Source organism: Macrobrachium nipponense, chromosome 4 (genome assembly GCF_015104395.2).
Source record: "Macrobrachium nipponense isolate FS-2020 chromosome 4, ASM1510439v2, whole genome shotgun sequence".
Lineage (NCBI taxonomy): Eukaryota > Metazoa > Arthropoda > Malacostraca > Decapoda > Palaemonidae > Macrobrachium > Macrobrachium nipponense.
Genome location: NC_061100.1, coordinates 124,837,500 through 124,853,723, shown reverse-complemented (window position 1 = coordinate 124,853,723; position 16,224 = coordinate 124,837,500). Strand labels below are relative to the sequence as shown.

The following is a 16,224-nucleotide window of genomic DNA, read 5'->3' as shown; positions in this document are numbered from 1 at the left end:
AATGTCACCCGTTATTCAAGGGATGACGAGGCAGCGAAAATGACCCCATTATATCTTTTATTCAAAGCTGATAAGACTGAGAACAATGTCTTCATCATATATTTTATTTAAGGCTTCTGAGACTGACAATTTCCTTGAATAACTTTTATTTCAAATTACTAGACTAAAATTTTTTTGATTTTCAAAGGTCATGGAGCAAGAAGAACACAATGGACCAGACTTCCACTACAAGGTGTTGTGGAAGCCAGTTGACAATGACACGTCACCCGACGAAGCTGAGACAACACCACAGGAAGACGAAGACGATGATGGAGATGATGACGATGAAAATGGGGATGAAGACGCAGATGGTGATGACGATGATAAAACCGAGGATGGGTGGCATTTTATGATTATAGAAGACTGGGAAGAGGTAGGTATGCCTTGACAACAAATAAAATATGCAATGATTTACTCTGTGTATAAGGAGTGTTATATGTAATGATACGATTATCTAAAGGATTAATTTAATGCCTCATAGCAACAACGGTCATCTACATAGGAAATCTATTCCTTGCTTGAATAAATTATTTCTACTTATAAGTGAAGCTCGAAAAGTAGATGATGCAGATTTCACAAATAAAGTTCAATAGTTTTCAAGATACCTGATAACTGAGGGATGATGCAGCTAGGAGATTAAAATACGGCGTCTAAAGCACGTGTACCGTGATTTGTAACCACAGTAGCTTAGTCTTGTAACAGGCTGGGAACACAAATGATTATACAGATGAGATAGAAAAGATAGTGGTTAAAGCATGGAATGAAGTAATCTGGTTATAAACCAGGGGGAAGTAGTGCATACAAAAGTGTTCTGTTCAATGCCAATAGCCTATGAAAACAGAACTCCTGGCAGTAGCATCAATTTTCTCAAACGCTCTACAGTAATTAACATTACCCACTCAAGCTAAAAGAATTTTGAGTATATATACCAACCATGAATCTTACTTTAAAGTAATCTACAGAAAGGGATAAGTTTAATTAGGTTGGATATGTGGCTTGTTATCGATTAAACACAAGAGATTTTTATAAAATATTGGATTGCCTTCGGTAAATTCTTACACGTTATTCTTTTTTGTTGCTATGATTTATTTGTAAAGACAGCCAAAATGCCCGTTTCTCGATGAAGTAAATGTTGGTGCTATCAAGTCGGTAATATTTATCACAAAGTAGTGGATGTTTGCTATCAACTTAATGACAATACAACCACGAAAGGATAAACGTTGATTTATTTTTAATCTATTCTTTCATTCAAGTGGCCTAGCATAATGGAAATATCTTTGACTTCTATGTGAATATAAATCTCTCGAATGAAAGAATATTATGCTAGATTGATGTCCAGCGAATAATGAAGACGAACAGGCTAATGTTGCTTTCCTTTTCTTCCTCACTTGCAGAATGAGGTTGATATCGAAAATCTGCCTCCATACAAAGAATATGAAGTGGTAGTCGAGGCCCACAACACCTACGGCGAAGCCCCTGAAGCTGCAGAACCTATCCAAGAGCATTCTGGTCAGGACGGTGAGTGATGCATGTGCTTTCTGCTCCACAGGGATTTTGTACTCTTGGTTAATTAAGGCGGTGTTTGAATATTGCTGAAAGGAAACTTGTGCCCTTTATTAAGAGCTAAAAGGTTCTTGAATCCTTTGCTTTTGAGGCATCTTGTCTCCTTGGTCTGTATAACAAGCGATTCTTGTATATTATTAAAAAACATCTTACAAACAAGCTTTCACGAATCTTATGAAATCAGAATACAATATAATGTTATTCATATACCTACTGAAAATTTTACAGAACTTATTCTCGTTGTACTCGTTTTTTTTTTTTTTTTTTTTTTTTTTTCTTACGGAGTTTTGCATAATTCTAAGAAATTATCATCGGTCTCAAACGCGTTGCAGAAATCAACCAATTCTATTTGTCACTTGGAGATTTTCATATTTGCATAACGTTTCGCTGAATTTTCTCTGGCAGTCGTCTGGAAAACATTCATGCGAAAGCATATCAACTGCTAAACTGTTCCTAATTATCTAAACCATGGAACTGTGAATTCAATGGCAAAGCCTTAGATAAAATCGTATCAAGGGAAACTGATTTTCTCAATCATTTCGATATCAGTCGTATAATCGTATTAAATGATAATAAACCCTCATATTATATATAGATATATGTCTATATATATATATATAATCATGAAGGAAGTAATAGGCAAAGGCATCCTCATCCTTTGACAGTTTTATTTCAATGCCGACGTTTCGCGACGAATTCCAAGTCGCATTTTCAAAGCTATAGGCCGGAACAGTCGAATGTACGGGTTCATTCAAAATCATGTAAAACCTATATTGACAGCAAGGATTTTTCCATCTTGGGCTAACTGCGGAGCAACAACGACCTAATTATCTTAGAATCTATAATTATCAAAAAGACTGTAGCGTCGTTAAACTCCCAAACATCCTCTGTAAAATTGTTTATAGCATAGTTTGGGGAACAGGTTTGCCTAACTCTGTTTTTAATTATTTTTGTTAGTCTTGCTCTTTCTTTCATATAGGTAGGTGTTTTAAGATTTAGTGAAGTCCTTTACTTATAATTTGTTTAGCTTTGAAGGTAATGTTTGATTTTCTTTTTACGTTATTGAGAGCTGTTGCCATTACATTTTAATATAAATTAATTTGAGTTATAATATTCGCAAATTATATATTTTTTAGCCTTGAAAATGCGATTTGGAATCCGTCGCGAAACGTCGGCATTGAAATAAAACTGTCAAAGGATGAGGATGCCTTTCCTACTACTTCCTTCATGATATCTTCTATGAGTTCCAGCTCCGGCCCTTATGTTTAAATATATATATATATATATATTATATATATATATATATATAATATATATATATATATATATACACACACACACACACACATATATATATAAATATATATATATATATATATAATATATACTCACACATATATATCTACATTTATATATATATATATATATATATATATATATATATATATATGTATATAATATATATATATATATATATATATATATATATATATCATACATACATACATACATACAATACATACATACTTAGAAAGATTCACGCAAGTGGTGGTTGACAGTGCAATACAATTTCCACAACATTATCCTCTTCGTGCACCTATACAGGAGGCGCATTAGCAGCGTGTCGAACCTCGTTACAAGCACTGAACCATTCACCCCTATCATGCATGCAATATCTCACTTTCTTTATATCAAACCCTCTCTAAGTTCGCCTCTCCTCTTTCCATAACATTTCTGAAACACTTTTTCACTAATCTACGTACCCTCCACTCTTTCCAAATGACGTAGCCATCCTTATATTTTAGTCCATATACATGCCCACACACAAACCACGCGCGCACACAGATACACACACACACATATATATGTATATATATATATATATATATATATATATATATATATTATATATATATACATAATATTATATAATACTGCTGGTTGGCTCGTGTGATTTTAACATGCAATCTTAGATCATAAGGTCCTTGAAGATGCTATTTGCAGTGTTGTGATCATTGTTCTGGTTCTCTTTCGCTCGAAATAAGTGTCTCGACATTGTCCCTACGTATGGATAGAAAACTTTTACTATTTAATTTGTCGGTAACATAATACAGTGCAATTAAATCATTTCAATCACAATTTTGAACATTTTCGTGGCCATGTAATCAAGTCATTCTTTACATATTTTCTAATGGTTATTTCGGTATTTGAGTGTCAATAAAGTCTAAATGGCATCAACTATACTTCATAATCGTGGAGACGTTCTCTTGTGTTCTAACAAAACAAACCGTGGACTGACAGGCCGCATATTTTCGACAATTTATTTCCAGAATAATTATTCGCATGATACCTCCGTAGCTTTTCAAGAGGTGAAGCCGTTGCTACCTTATTTTTCAAATTAAGTTTAATCGCAAACATCATAACATCACGGTTACCAGGGAACGTCAAAATTACTGTAATGGTATTTTCCCCTTCGGATCATCTTCCGCCTCTTTGAACATTGCTGAGTAAATGCCAGGGAACCTGTTTCCTTATATATATACTATAGATAGATAGATAGATAGATAGATAGATAGATAGATAGATAGATAGATAGATATTAATATTTGTTTATATATATTTACATTGCATGCATGTATATCTACCTATCTGTCTGTACATATATTTATATATGTGTGTCAGACATGAATAAATATTGCCCTTTTGCCCAATGTGAGTGTTGAAAGAATTCACCATGAAAACTTGATCAAATGCACACGCACACACACACACACGCACACACACACACACACACACACACACATATATATATATATATATATATATATATATATATATATATATGTGTGTGTGTGTGTGTGTGTGTGTGTGTGTGTGTGCGTGTGTTATTATTCTTAAGCAATTTAGAGTCCTTTTGGGACGCTTATCATATCATTGCTTACATATTCTTTGCATATGGTTCTTTCTCTCTACAGTTCCTGAAGAGGCACCGACAGAGGTAGAAGCCATTGATGCTGACGCTACAGAAGTGGTCCTCACTTGGGAGCCAGTCGATGAGGACTCAGTTCACGGACTTCTTCTTGGTTACCAGGTTACTATTTTGATTCCTTCGTCTCGTCACACTTAGAAGTTCCCTTGCCTCTTCTGTTTTTTTCTGGGCCTATATCCTTCCTTCCTTCCTTCCTTCCTTCAAGAAACAGGTCTTGTCTCTCTCTTCGTAGCAAAGCCCTACGCTTTTCCTGCCTCATCTTTCTTGTTTTCATCAGGCTCAGGTTAGATGATTAACTTGGTGGTCTCTTAGACTCTGAATACAAAAACAACATGATTCAGTTCTATTAATGTTCACTAAGAACTTCGCTTTTATATTTTCCAGTATTAGTATTCTTTTGGATTTAGAGTGGGATAATGTTTAATCAAACAACTCTTTGCTTTACAAAGTAAGATCAAATTAAATTGAACAAGTTTGATTAACGAAACTACCTTCAAAACGCCTGATATACACTGTAGTTGAAAATTAAATAAATGTAAATGAAAAGCAGCACGCCACATTCCATTTCATTCTTCATTTTTCATCTTGACATTTCACGTCTTATTTTATACTCCAGATTGAGCTCTGGGAAGCTGACGAGGACGAGAATGATGCCCAGAAGATCCTCACCACCGGTCCGGCTACGCGGGCAGACCTCAAGGACCTCAAACCCTTCACAGAATACAATGCTCGCATCAGCGCCGTCAATTCCGCTTACTCGGGACCTCCCAGCTCTTTGGTTCATTTCAAAACTGCCGAAGGAGGTAAGTCCATGGGTTGTGACCCCAGTTACTGCGCTTTATAGTATGGGATGATTTCATGTTTTCCTTTCTGTTTCCTAGAGAGATATTCCATTATGAACGTCAGTGAAAATGAGTGCCATATTCATTTTCTGACCTCATCTTCAAAATGTTATTTATTGACAGTGGCAGTGAAGCACAGATTATTTAGATTAAAATACTTAATTTTTTCTCCAGAAGACTAATCAGTCTTGCACCAAAACAAACTGTTTTCGTTCAGCTCTGGATAACATCTTGTAGAGCAGAGGAATCTTGACTATTTTATTTCTTCGTATGAAATTTACTTACGGGTTTAGGACGTTAACATTGATTACTGTTTCTATTCGCCAGGAGGACGGGATTAATTATATCAGCTCTCTGTTGGAATTCATTACGGGACAGAGTTAATTTACTTTTGAAAATGTCCTTGTACTTCAGGAAACTGTTACTTTGTCTTTTATTCTCTTAAGTATAGATTCGTGGAAAACGTTAAGGAAAACTCTTCTCCTTCCAGTGGTAGCAGAGAGAGATTATCAGTTTTTTCCTTTCAAAATAAATAGTTTTCAAAGAATTATTTCTCCTATTTTAATCCTGAATTTACCCGGTCTTTACCATTATCGACTTTGGTTTATTGAATAAATTTACATTTATGCTATGGGAATAGGGATAAGATGTTTTTAAGTTGACATAAGGAAATGAAAAATTATTCTAGTCCTTTATTGGACCAAAGCCGAACGCGCGACTCCAGTCAGGCAAATGAAAGAGAATATGGAAAGGAACGCGATAAACTTCTATTTCTATTTCCCTTCTTTAACAGAATCTGGACCAGTCACGAAATTCGAGGTCCAGCAATTGGGCTCTGAGAGTCTACTGGTGAACTGGGAAGCACCAGAGGAAACCAACGGCATCACCCGCGGCTATAAGGTCGAGTACCATCTGGTCGAAGCTGACGGAGAGGAAGGCCCCGTTCTCGAATACACAGCTGATGAACTGCTGCCAGACAACACACTCATCAAGTTGGCAAACTTGCAAGAGGGCGGAAAGTACCGTGTCACAGTTGCTGCTGTTAATGGTGCCGGCACTGGCGAAGAGTAAGTGACTTCGTTTGTCTTTTTTTAGCGCAATGGAAACAGTTTTCTGGGTGATTTTGCATAAACGGAACTCAAAAGGCTGAAATTGAGAAAACACGCCTTGCAAGTAGTACTGCAAGCTGGAATGAAAAGATGCTGATTGCTTACATCCTTTACTATAAGAAAATAAGGAAAAAGACAAAATGAAGATCAGAAATAATTTGTCAAGGCATACGCCCCAGCAATTTATGGCTAATTTCCATACATACAAAACATAATTTAGAGGAAATAACTGGCTTATTATCAGGGGAACATTAAGATATTTATGCCGTATTATTTCTATTCTGTTTTAATTGTGTTTTAGTACTTTAATTGCCACATGAAATTCAAAATAACGTTATCATGTTAATTTTTCACTTCATTTGTTTTTACAGGTAGAAATATGTGGTTAAAACTAATAGGAGGATTATATATTTCAAAAACGAATTTTAATGACATAATAACATCCTCGCGCCCGAGGGCACAATTCAGCGTGCCCACGTATGTATTCATGTATGTACATTTATGTGAGGGAAAGTCTGTAATTGGGTTTAAGCGTGAGAATATTATGATTTCCTATTAAAAGGCATCCTATCCTCCTCATAAAGGAGGTTAATGCCATCAATGCCCTCATTCTATGCATTATAGGAATACGAAAGAGTGTTTGCAGCGTTCCTTCGGTCCCTGGCTGCATCCACTTTTTAGCTTTTTACTTTAACTCCATTCTATATCCCCTTTTCTATCTTGCTATCCAGACACTCCAACTCCCACTTTTGACTCTCTTACTTTCTGAATGCCCGAAAGTACCTCAGTGCTTATCGTTACAGCCTAATATTTATAAATTAACTAATCAAATCATGTTTCTTTGGCTGTTTAATTAAGATTTGAACTGATGGAGTGATGCAAGAAGTCGTGTGGAAAGAATTGAGGATGATAGTTGGTGTCAAGTGTATGCAGTTTAAAAGCACTGATGGAGGAGGAGAAGCTAGCAGCCTCACCCCGAAAGACTTGTAGACAGACTGGATGGCTAAAGTGTTTTGGTGTCACTCTCTCCAAGGAGGAAAAAACCACTCCAACTCCTTTTCATTGTCTTGAGTGCTGAATGGCCTAACTTTCATAATTCATTTATTAGTCTGGTCTCCCTTTGCCGTATTTCAGTCACCTATTCATTCTCGAAAAACGAAGTAATTAATGAATGATATAAAAATTGAATGGTAATAAACCAGCCAGCACTTTACTACTGATAAATTTAAAATGTATATCTATATTTAGACGTATTTCCATGATCTGCGTAAGCACATAGCTCAATGTCTCGTAATATCAGGGACAGAAATATGCAGAAAGAGCAGCTTATTCTTTAACCCAGCAAGCTACTACAAGACCTATGAAAGTCTTGTATTTGTAGTTTAATAACATGCAACCCGAGAAATTGAGAACAAGCATATAGATAATGTAGTAAAAGAGAATTACTGAAAGTGAAAATAGTTTAGTTTGTTTCCAATTACTGTCTTGCAGTTTTTATGAATTTAACTAAATTTATTTACTCAAGTGCAGAAGTAATGATTCAAACCTTATGGTATTCACTTTTAACGGAATGAGATAAATATCTGTGGATATCATAATTTACTTTAAACAATGGAGTTCTATCATACGGCCAGACTAACTTTTGGTCATTGCTTAGATGATATGTTGAGATGTGAAATGTGTGCTTTTCTTGTGTTAATCTTTACTGAATTCCTAAAGATCACACTCAGCCAAAGATCAATGCCTAGAAACTTGCTGCAAGCTTTAGGTTCGAACGGTAACTGGTCACAGTAAGACCCGAGAAGCGAGAAGAGTGAGTGACTAAGACTTTCATTTTTTATCCACTGCTTTTCTTTTCTGACATCAGATCGTCCATGGAAGTCCAGCTGCAGGAGATAAAGCCCCGTCGTCCAGCTATTCCTGTGTTCACCTGGTCGCTCGTCCAAGAAGACGAAGATGAATTCACGGACAGGGACGGTGACGGCGATGTCGACGAAGAGGACATCAGAAACAAGAATGTCATCATCGGCGACACCAACAACGATGGAGAAATAAACAGAGATGACGTCCTGGATGTCGATAATGACGGTGACATTGACGAGGATGACTTCAACGTAGCTGACATTGATAATGACGGTGACGTAGACAAGGATGATGTCAAGGCTGCAGACAGGGACGACGACGGCGACGTCGACATTTCTGACATTGGTGACGAGGACGGCGACGGTGACTTCGACGGCGCTGACGTCATTGCTGCGGATGAAGACGGCGACGGCGACATCGATGCCTCTGATGACAATGAGGAAGACACCTTGCTGGAAGATAGAGATCAAGATGGGGACATCGACCGAGATGATGTCACCGACCTCAACAGAGATGGTGTCATTGATGAGGAGGACTTTGAAGCTGCTGACGTCGATGATGACGGTGACATTGATGCCGATGATCTTCGCATTGCTGACAAGGATGGTGATGGTGATATTGATGCCGCAGACATTGCCGATCTTGATGGTGACGGTCGCCTTGATGGTGATGACCTGGAAGTTTCTGACAAGGATGGTGATGGTGATATCGACAGTGAGGACTTTGCTCTAAGGAGAGTCATTTTGACTGACGTCGATGGTGATGGGGATGTTGACGAAGAAGATGTTATTGACACCGATAATGATGGTGACATTGACGAAGACGATCACGCAATTGCCGATATCGACAATGATGGTGATGTCGACGCTGACGACGTCAAAGCTGCCGACAGAGATGGTGATGGTGACATTGACATAGCTGACATTGGTGACGAAGATGGAGATGGTGATTTTGATGGGTTAGACGTATTAGCTGCCGATGAGGATGGTGATGGTGACATTGACGCAAGTGATGATAATGAAGAAAATGTCCTTTTGGAGGACAGAGATGGAGACGGTGACATTGACCGACACGATGTAACTGATATTGACGGTGACGGTGATATCGACATTGATGATATATCTGCAGCTGATGTTGATGACGATGGTGATGTAGATATGGATGACTTAAAGGCTGCTGATAGAGATGGAGATGGGGATGTTGATGGTGCTGACATAATTGACTTTGACGGTGATGGCAAAATTGACAGTGATGATCTTGATCTAGATGACAAAGATAATGATGGTGATATTGATGCCAAAGATTACAAGTTCAGGAACACGCTTCTGGCGGACACAGATGACGATGGTGACATAGATGAGGATGATGTCCTAGATATAGACGGCGATGGGGACATTGACGAGGCTGACATTAAAGCAGCTGACATTGACGATGATGGAGATGTTGATGAAGAAGATGTCAAACAAGGAGACAGAGATGGAGACAGAGATATTGATGCATCTGACATCAGCGACGTTGATGGTGATGGCGTTATCGATGAAGGAGACTTGGATGTCAAGGACAGAGATGGTGACGGAGACGTAGACTCCATGGATTTTGCTCTCCGCAATGTTTTCTTAGAAGATACGGATAATGATGGTGACATTGACATAGATGATGTCTTAGATACCGACGGTGATGGAGACATTGATCAGGATGACATTGATGTTGCAGATATTGATAACGATGGTGATGTTGATGTGCATGACATTAGAGCAGCAGACAGGGACCATGATGGTGATATAGATGCAAATGACATTGGTGATGAAGATGGTGATGGGGATATAGATGGAGATGATGTGATTGCAGCTGATGAGGATAATGATGGTGACATTGATGCCAGTGATGACAATGGAGAGCACATTATTTTAGCTGATACAGATAAAGATGGAATCATTGACAAGAATGATGTCAGAGACATCAACAGAGATGGTGTCATTGACCAGAAGGATATAGATGCTGCTGATGTAGATAATGATGGTGATTTTGACGCTGACGACATCAGGGCTGCTGACAAGGATGGCGACTTAGATGTGGATGCAGCTGATATCACTGATGTCAACGGTGATGGAATTGTGGACGGTAATGATTTACTTGCATCTGATAAGGACGGTGATGGTGACATCGACCGAAATGACTTCAGGAACCTGGATGTCTTTTTAAAGGATACTGACAGGGATGGTGACATTGACGAAGATGACGTCCTCGACACTGACTTTGACGGTGACGTTGACCAAGATGACATAAACGCTGCTGATGTTGACAACGATGGTGATGTTGACAGGGATGATGTCATAGCCGCTGACATTGATGGTGATGGTGATGTTGACTTCCGTGACATTGGAGACGTAGACGGTGATGGAGATGTTGATGGAGATGACCTTGAAAAGGCAGACAGGGACGGTGATGGAGACGTAGACGCAGCTGATGAAGGACGTGGAGTCAACGTCAGGATCAACTGGAAGCCAGACTTCGACAAACATCCAGGAGTTGACTTCTATGTGGAAAAGAGGTTGGTTGTTTTACGTATGGAGGCATTGTCCACCACTTTGCGTATTTTCCATTTTAGTAGCTTTTTTACATCCTGTCTAATGCAAACACCATATGATCTACATTCCTTGTTTGTATGTGCTCTGCTATATTGCAAATAATGTTATAATTACTCAGATATTTGTGCATATGATAGACACAAATATATACATATAAATAGTATATATATATATATATATATATATATATATATATATATATATGTGTGTGTGTGTGTGTGTGTGTGTGTGTGTGTGTGTGTGTGTGTGGGGTGGGTGGGGGTGGTGTGATGGGTGGGTTAGCACATGCACATCTTATTTCCGTGCGTGGCCGTACGTAAGAATGTGAAAAGAGAGAAGGAGAGAGTGAAGGGGAAGGATAACATTAAAACTAACAGACTCTCTTAACTAATCTACAGGGTGGAAGGCTCCACGACATGGCAGAAATCTCCCATGGAAAGAGAACGCCTCTACCAGACGATATCGGGTCTAGACCCAAGGCGAGCCTACGAGGTCAGGATGGTTGCTAAGGACGGGCCTTACGAGACGCCCTCCAATATCATCCTCATCCCAGCTTCGGAGGGTAAGTGTTGATAGAAACAGTGTCGTCATTTGTAATTCTCTTGACAAGTATTCTACTCAGGAGCGCCTCTCGAGTTCTCTACGTGAGACGAAAGTTAGCAGATCATGCTTCAGCGCAAATGAAGGTAAAAGAATCATGTATATATATATATAAAAAAAAAAAAAGTTATAGTGGTCGAAGACAATAAGAAGGTACCTGTATGATAAGTCATCATTCTCATAAGATAACGATTGTGGTTTTTTACTCTCATCAGATGGCATTACCGTCATTTTATATAAATACACACAGATTATATATATATATATATATATTATATATTATATATATATATCTATATATATATGTATATATATACTATACATATACACATACATATATATATATATATATATATAAAATATTATAAGTATATATAAATAATAATATATATATATATACATATTATAATTAATTTTTAAAAAAAATTAATATATATATATATAATATATATAATTATATATAGATATATACTATATAAGTATATATATATACATATATTAAACATAAAATCAAAGAATCGTGGTTCTCAGTTATCTACAGTAGGATTCATAGAAATAATCTTAATTATATAAAGACGAAATGGATTTGTAAAAAAAAAAAAAAATATACAGAGCTGATAATTTTCGTTTGCCCTTTGTCGACTTGATCATTAAAGTCAGTTCATTGATCAAGTCTACAGAAGGTTGAATGAAAGCTTGAAGCTCAGTACATATTTCGTCTTTATAAATAAGATCATTACTGTGGATCCTACTATATATATATATATATATATATATATATATATATATATATATATATATGTGTGTATATATATATATATATATATATATATATATATATATATATATATATATATATATATATATTTATATATAAACAGCATATATCAGAGAATTTTTAATTTTTATCACATCACCGTGATTCATATACATTTAGTAAGCTACAAATGTCCTATATTATCCTATTCGCTTTACCTCGGAATTAGTAGATTTTCATGTAAGTTAACCGAATGGGAATTTTTAAGTTGATAATAATTTCGTCATCTTGTGGATTCTACCCATCGTACATGGGAGAAATCAGGACTTCAGCGACGTTACCGACAAGTTGGCCGAGTCGGTAACTTTACTGAAGTCCTGATTTCTCCTCTGTGCGCTGGTTTGAACCCACGAAATAACGAAACAATCACCAACTAAAAAATTCCCCTTCGGTTAACATATATGAAAATATGTTAATTCCGAGGTAGAACAAATTAGATATTAAAGGATATTTGTAGCTTAATATATATATATATATATATATATATATATATATATATATATATATATACATACGTATATACTATATATATATATATATATATATATATATATATATATATATATTATGGAGTTTACCATTACGTAGTAATCACCAATGGTTTTCGTCTGAGCGATTCTCTTATCCGCAATAGTTTATCAAACAGCGCCAAAGTGAGTTAAAGAGAAGACAGTTTCAACGGGCATTAGACTAGTACCAGAAAGGATAGCAAAATTATAAACCTAAGAATTAATAAAATAGAACAGCTCCTATATTGTAATGATTAATGTATAATTATTAACGCCAAATTATGCTTGAAGCACTTCCCATTGCAAGTGTTTGCGTAGCTGTTGGGTTGGTTGCTGTACTTTCTTATTTACAATTTTACATTTTTCTATAAATATATGATGTAGGCTACCAGCTACTTAATATATATATATATATATATATATATATATATATATATATATATATATATATATATATATGATGCATACACATACACACATACATATTTTCATATAGCCAGAAGTAACATGCCTCAACGAAATGCAAAACCTTTCGTCATTAGGTTATTAACAAGTATGCTGTATGTAATCGTAAAAGATTATTACATGGATGAATTGGCTTTACACTAAAAAAAATTGCTCATTACTAAGACGGTCATTATGTTTGTGATTAGACTTCAATATAAGAACAACTGTCCTAGGATAATTCTAGTACTGGATTAGCAAAGGAAATGGCATAAAACATGAACAAGGATTGCTTGCTAGTGACATTCTAAAGGTAATATATTGTTACTCTTCTAAATCTCCTTCAGATATCTAAATAGCTGGAATGACACTGTAGGTTCCATAACGTTTATAGAGAATATTATTACATCTTGTTTCTATACTAATGTGGAAACCAGAAACCAGTCAGTCCTAAGTTACTTGCCTGTCAGGTTGAAAAACAAACTTTGGTCAGTTATATTTGAATATTTAAATATGTTTATTCAGTTATCAAATTCATCGCTCTCTGAGCAACGTAAAATGAATCCAGCATGGATTCTGTAATCTATGTTGCTATTATGTTGGGGTCTGTTTTTATAAGAACATTACATTTAAATTGATTGTTTTCCAAGTTGTTCAGTCACAGATAATGAAGGAGTCCAAAGAAATTGTGCTCTCAGTAATTCCAGTGTTTTCAGTCTACATTGCGAATCGGACAGCACAACGTCTTGCTGGAGTTTCGAATAATCTCTAATTTTTATTGAAAAAAATCAGGAGAGTCAAGACACAATGATCTCAAAAATACTGGAAAGAAAACGAGAATTTTGAACGAATATTTTGTCCTGACTAGTCACGTACATGAGTTTACTTATTTGTTACTTTTATTTATAATTTAGATTTACATTCAGAATTTTGTCAGTTGGCAATGTATGCAAGAGTGAATTTGACAGAGAGGGTGCAGTCGGTTTTGCTAAAGAGGATTATTTGCATCTAAATCTTTATGTATACGAGTCAAAACGTCATGTGCACATCTAAATCAAGGTGTATGTATTTGGGTAATCTTAGGAATCTGATGGTTTATAGAAAGTCTCATATATTTAATAAGTTATCGATGGACATTGCCTCTTGCCATACCAAGCATTTACTCATGGAATTTACCGTAAAATGTGAACTTACAATCACAGGTATTTTTTTCCTATTTTTATATAAATTCTATAATTGCTGTGTGTGTGTGTTTACGTGCGTGCGAGAGCGTGAATACCCTCTCGTGAAGGGCCGACTTCCTAAAAACATGTGTACGCCACATGCGAGGGCTCACTGTGTCTATTTTAGTACGCCATACACTGTTAGCCTCGGTGACGAAAAGCTTCTTTTTTGTTGCAAAAAATGCTCAAAAGATTTACCTGTTAAGAGATATCTCGGCCATTATTTGCTTTAGCTTTTTGAAGTATGTGAACCCAAATGCCTCACAATTCTGCTCTTAAGAGGATCCGTGTCTCTCGTAAGTCCCAGTCATCATTATTATTGATTTTAATGATCAAATTATTCTCGCCGTTATTATATCCGTTATTGGCGATGCAGTTGTTATTGCTGTCTTGCTGACGTTCATGTCATCGTTTTTTTTTTCTTTTTTTCTTTTTTGTAACTGGAAGTCGACGCATTCCCATAATAAACCTACGGCCATGCAACAGACCATCTACCTAATAATAAACCACTCGGGGAAACGCAACCCCAAAATCTTATGATCGATGAATATTTGAGGGAAGGACCTCCAAGCGCTTCACGTGTCCGTCAGAACGACCACTCCTGGTGGAGTGTTTGTCGAGGACGTCAAATACTGAGTAACTCCCAAGCTATTGGCTCGCCTGGGCATGCAGGGAGCTAGCTGATGGCGACTCGGTAGCTGTGTCAATAGCCATCCGAGAGCGTTGTTTGGCATTATTTGTATGCGGCAATTTCCGATGCAGCGGGCAGGCACGTCCTGCTAAAACTAGCAGAGGAGGGAATGGCAAGCAAACACACCGGTAAAGGGGTAAGGGTGTTCATGAGTGGAGAATGGAAAAGAAGAGCGATGATTTAAATCATGCTGATCTGTTTAAAAATAAATAACCGACGTCTCATAAAAATGGAAACAATCTGGAATTTTGAGAGATAAGGTAATTCAGTGATTAATATAATTAACTCGAATTTAGACAAACCTAGCGATGTATGAAGCAAAACAATAGATTTATAAAAATCAGTAAGTAACTTAAGCGGTAACTCACAAAGAGATAACAACCCGTATTGAGGAATAAACTAAATCTTCAGTGTTAATTACTAAAGAAGTGTGAGCACCGACCAAAAATTGAAGCATTTCAGCAAAGGTTTCTAAATTTTGTATGAGTTGAGTATTTTCGAAATGCGGAGCGTCTGCAGTATAGCAATAATTTATCTATCTCAGTCAAGGCCCGTTTTGCAGCTACTTGTGATATTAAAATCAGTCAGTTCACCTTCAGCAACAAATTCCACAAATTACATTTACTAAGCTGGCATCGCAATCGCTGAGGTAGATTCTAAAACAAACGTATGTGAGGGCTATTTAATCGGATCTCCAAAAAGTATAGTGTGATAAGTCTTCTTCTGCCAGGTCCCTCTATAAGAATAAAAAAGTTATTTGTTTCATCTATATCGTAAGGAACTCAAAAAGGACTGAACGAGAATTGATATTTTTTAAGAGCCTGGATGGGTGGGGCTATTCGTCAGGTCCTCCTGAAACGGAAGAAGGATGAGAAGACTATTTCGTTAGGAAGTCGGCAAAGTACTGAAGAACAAGGGAAGCTGTCCCATCAGTGCATCAAAAGCAG

At 36.6% G+C, this 16,224-nt stretch overlaps 1 protein-coding gene across 20 annotated transcripts in view; it reads left to right on the top strand.

The window, feature by feature from the left end:
- LOC135211127 (neuroglian-like) overlaps positions 1–16,224 on the top strand; it is a 318,561-nt gene that overhangs the window by 255,072 nt on the left and 47,265 nt on the right. For all 20 annotated transcript variants that reach the window (XM_064244261.1, XM_064244257.1, XM_064244256.1 and 17 more), the window contains 7 exons: positions 188–412; positions 1,434–1,557; positions 4,578–4,693; positions 5,208–5,394; positions 6,227–6,500; positions 8,410–10,956; positions 11,392–11,555. In XM_064244261.1, the coding sequence (XP_064100331.1) occupies positions 188–412; positions 1,434–1,557; positions 4,578–4,693; positions 5,208–5,394; positions 6,227–6,500; positions 8,410–10,956; positions 11,392–11,555 (3,637 nt within the window). The remainder of the gene's footprint in view (positions 1–187; positions 413–1,433; positions 1,558–4,577; positions 4,694–5,207; positions 5,395–6,226; positions 6,501–8,409; positions 10,957–11,391; positions 11,556–16,224) is intronic.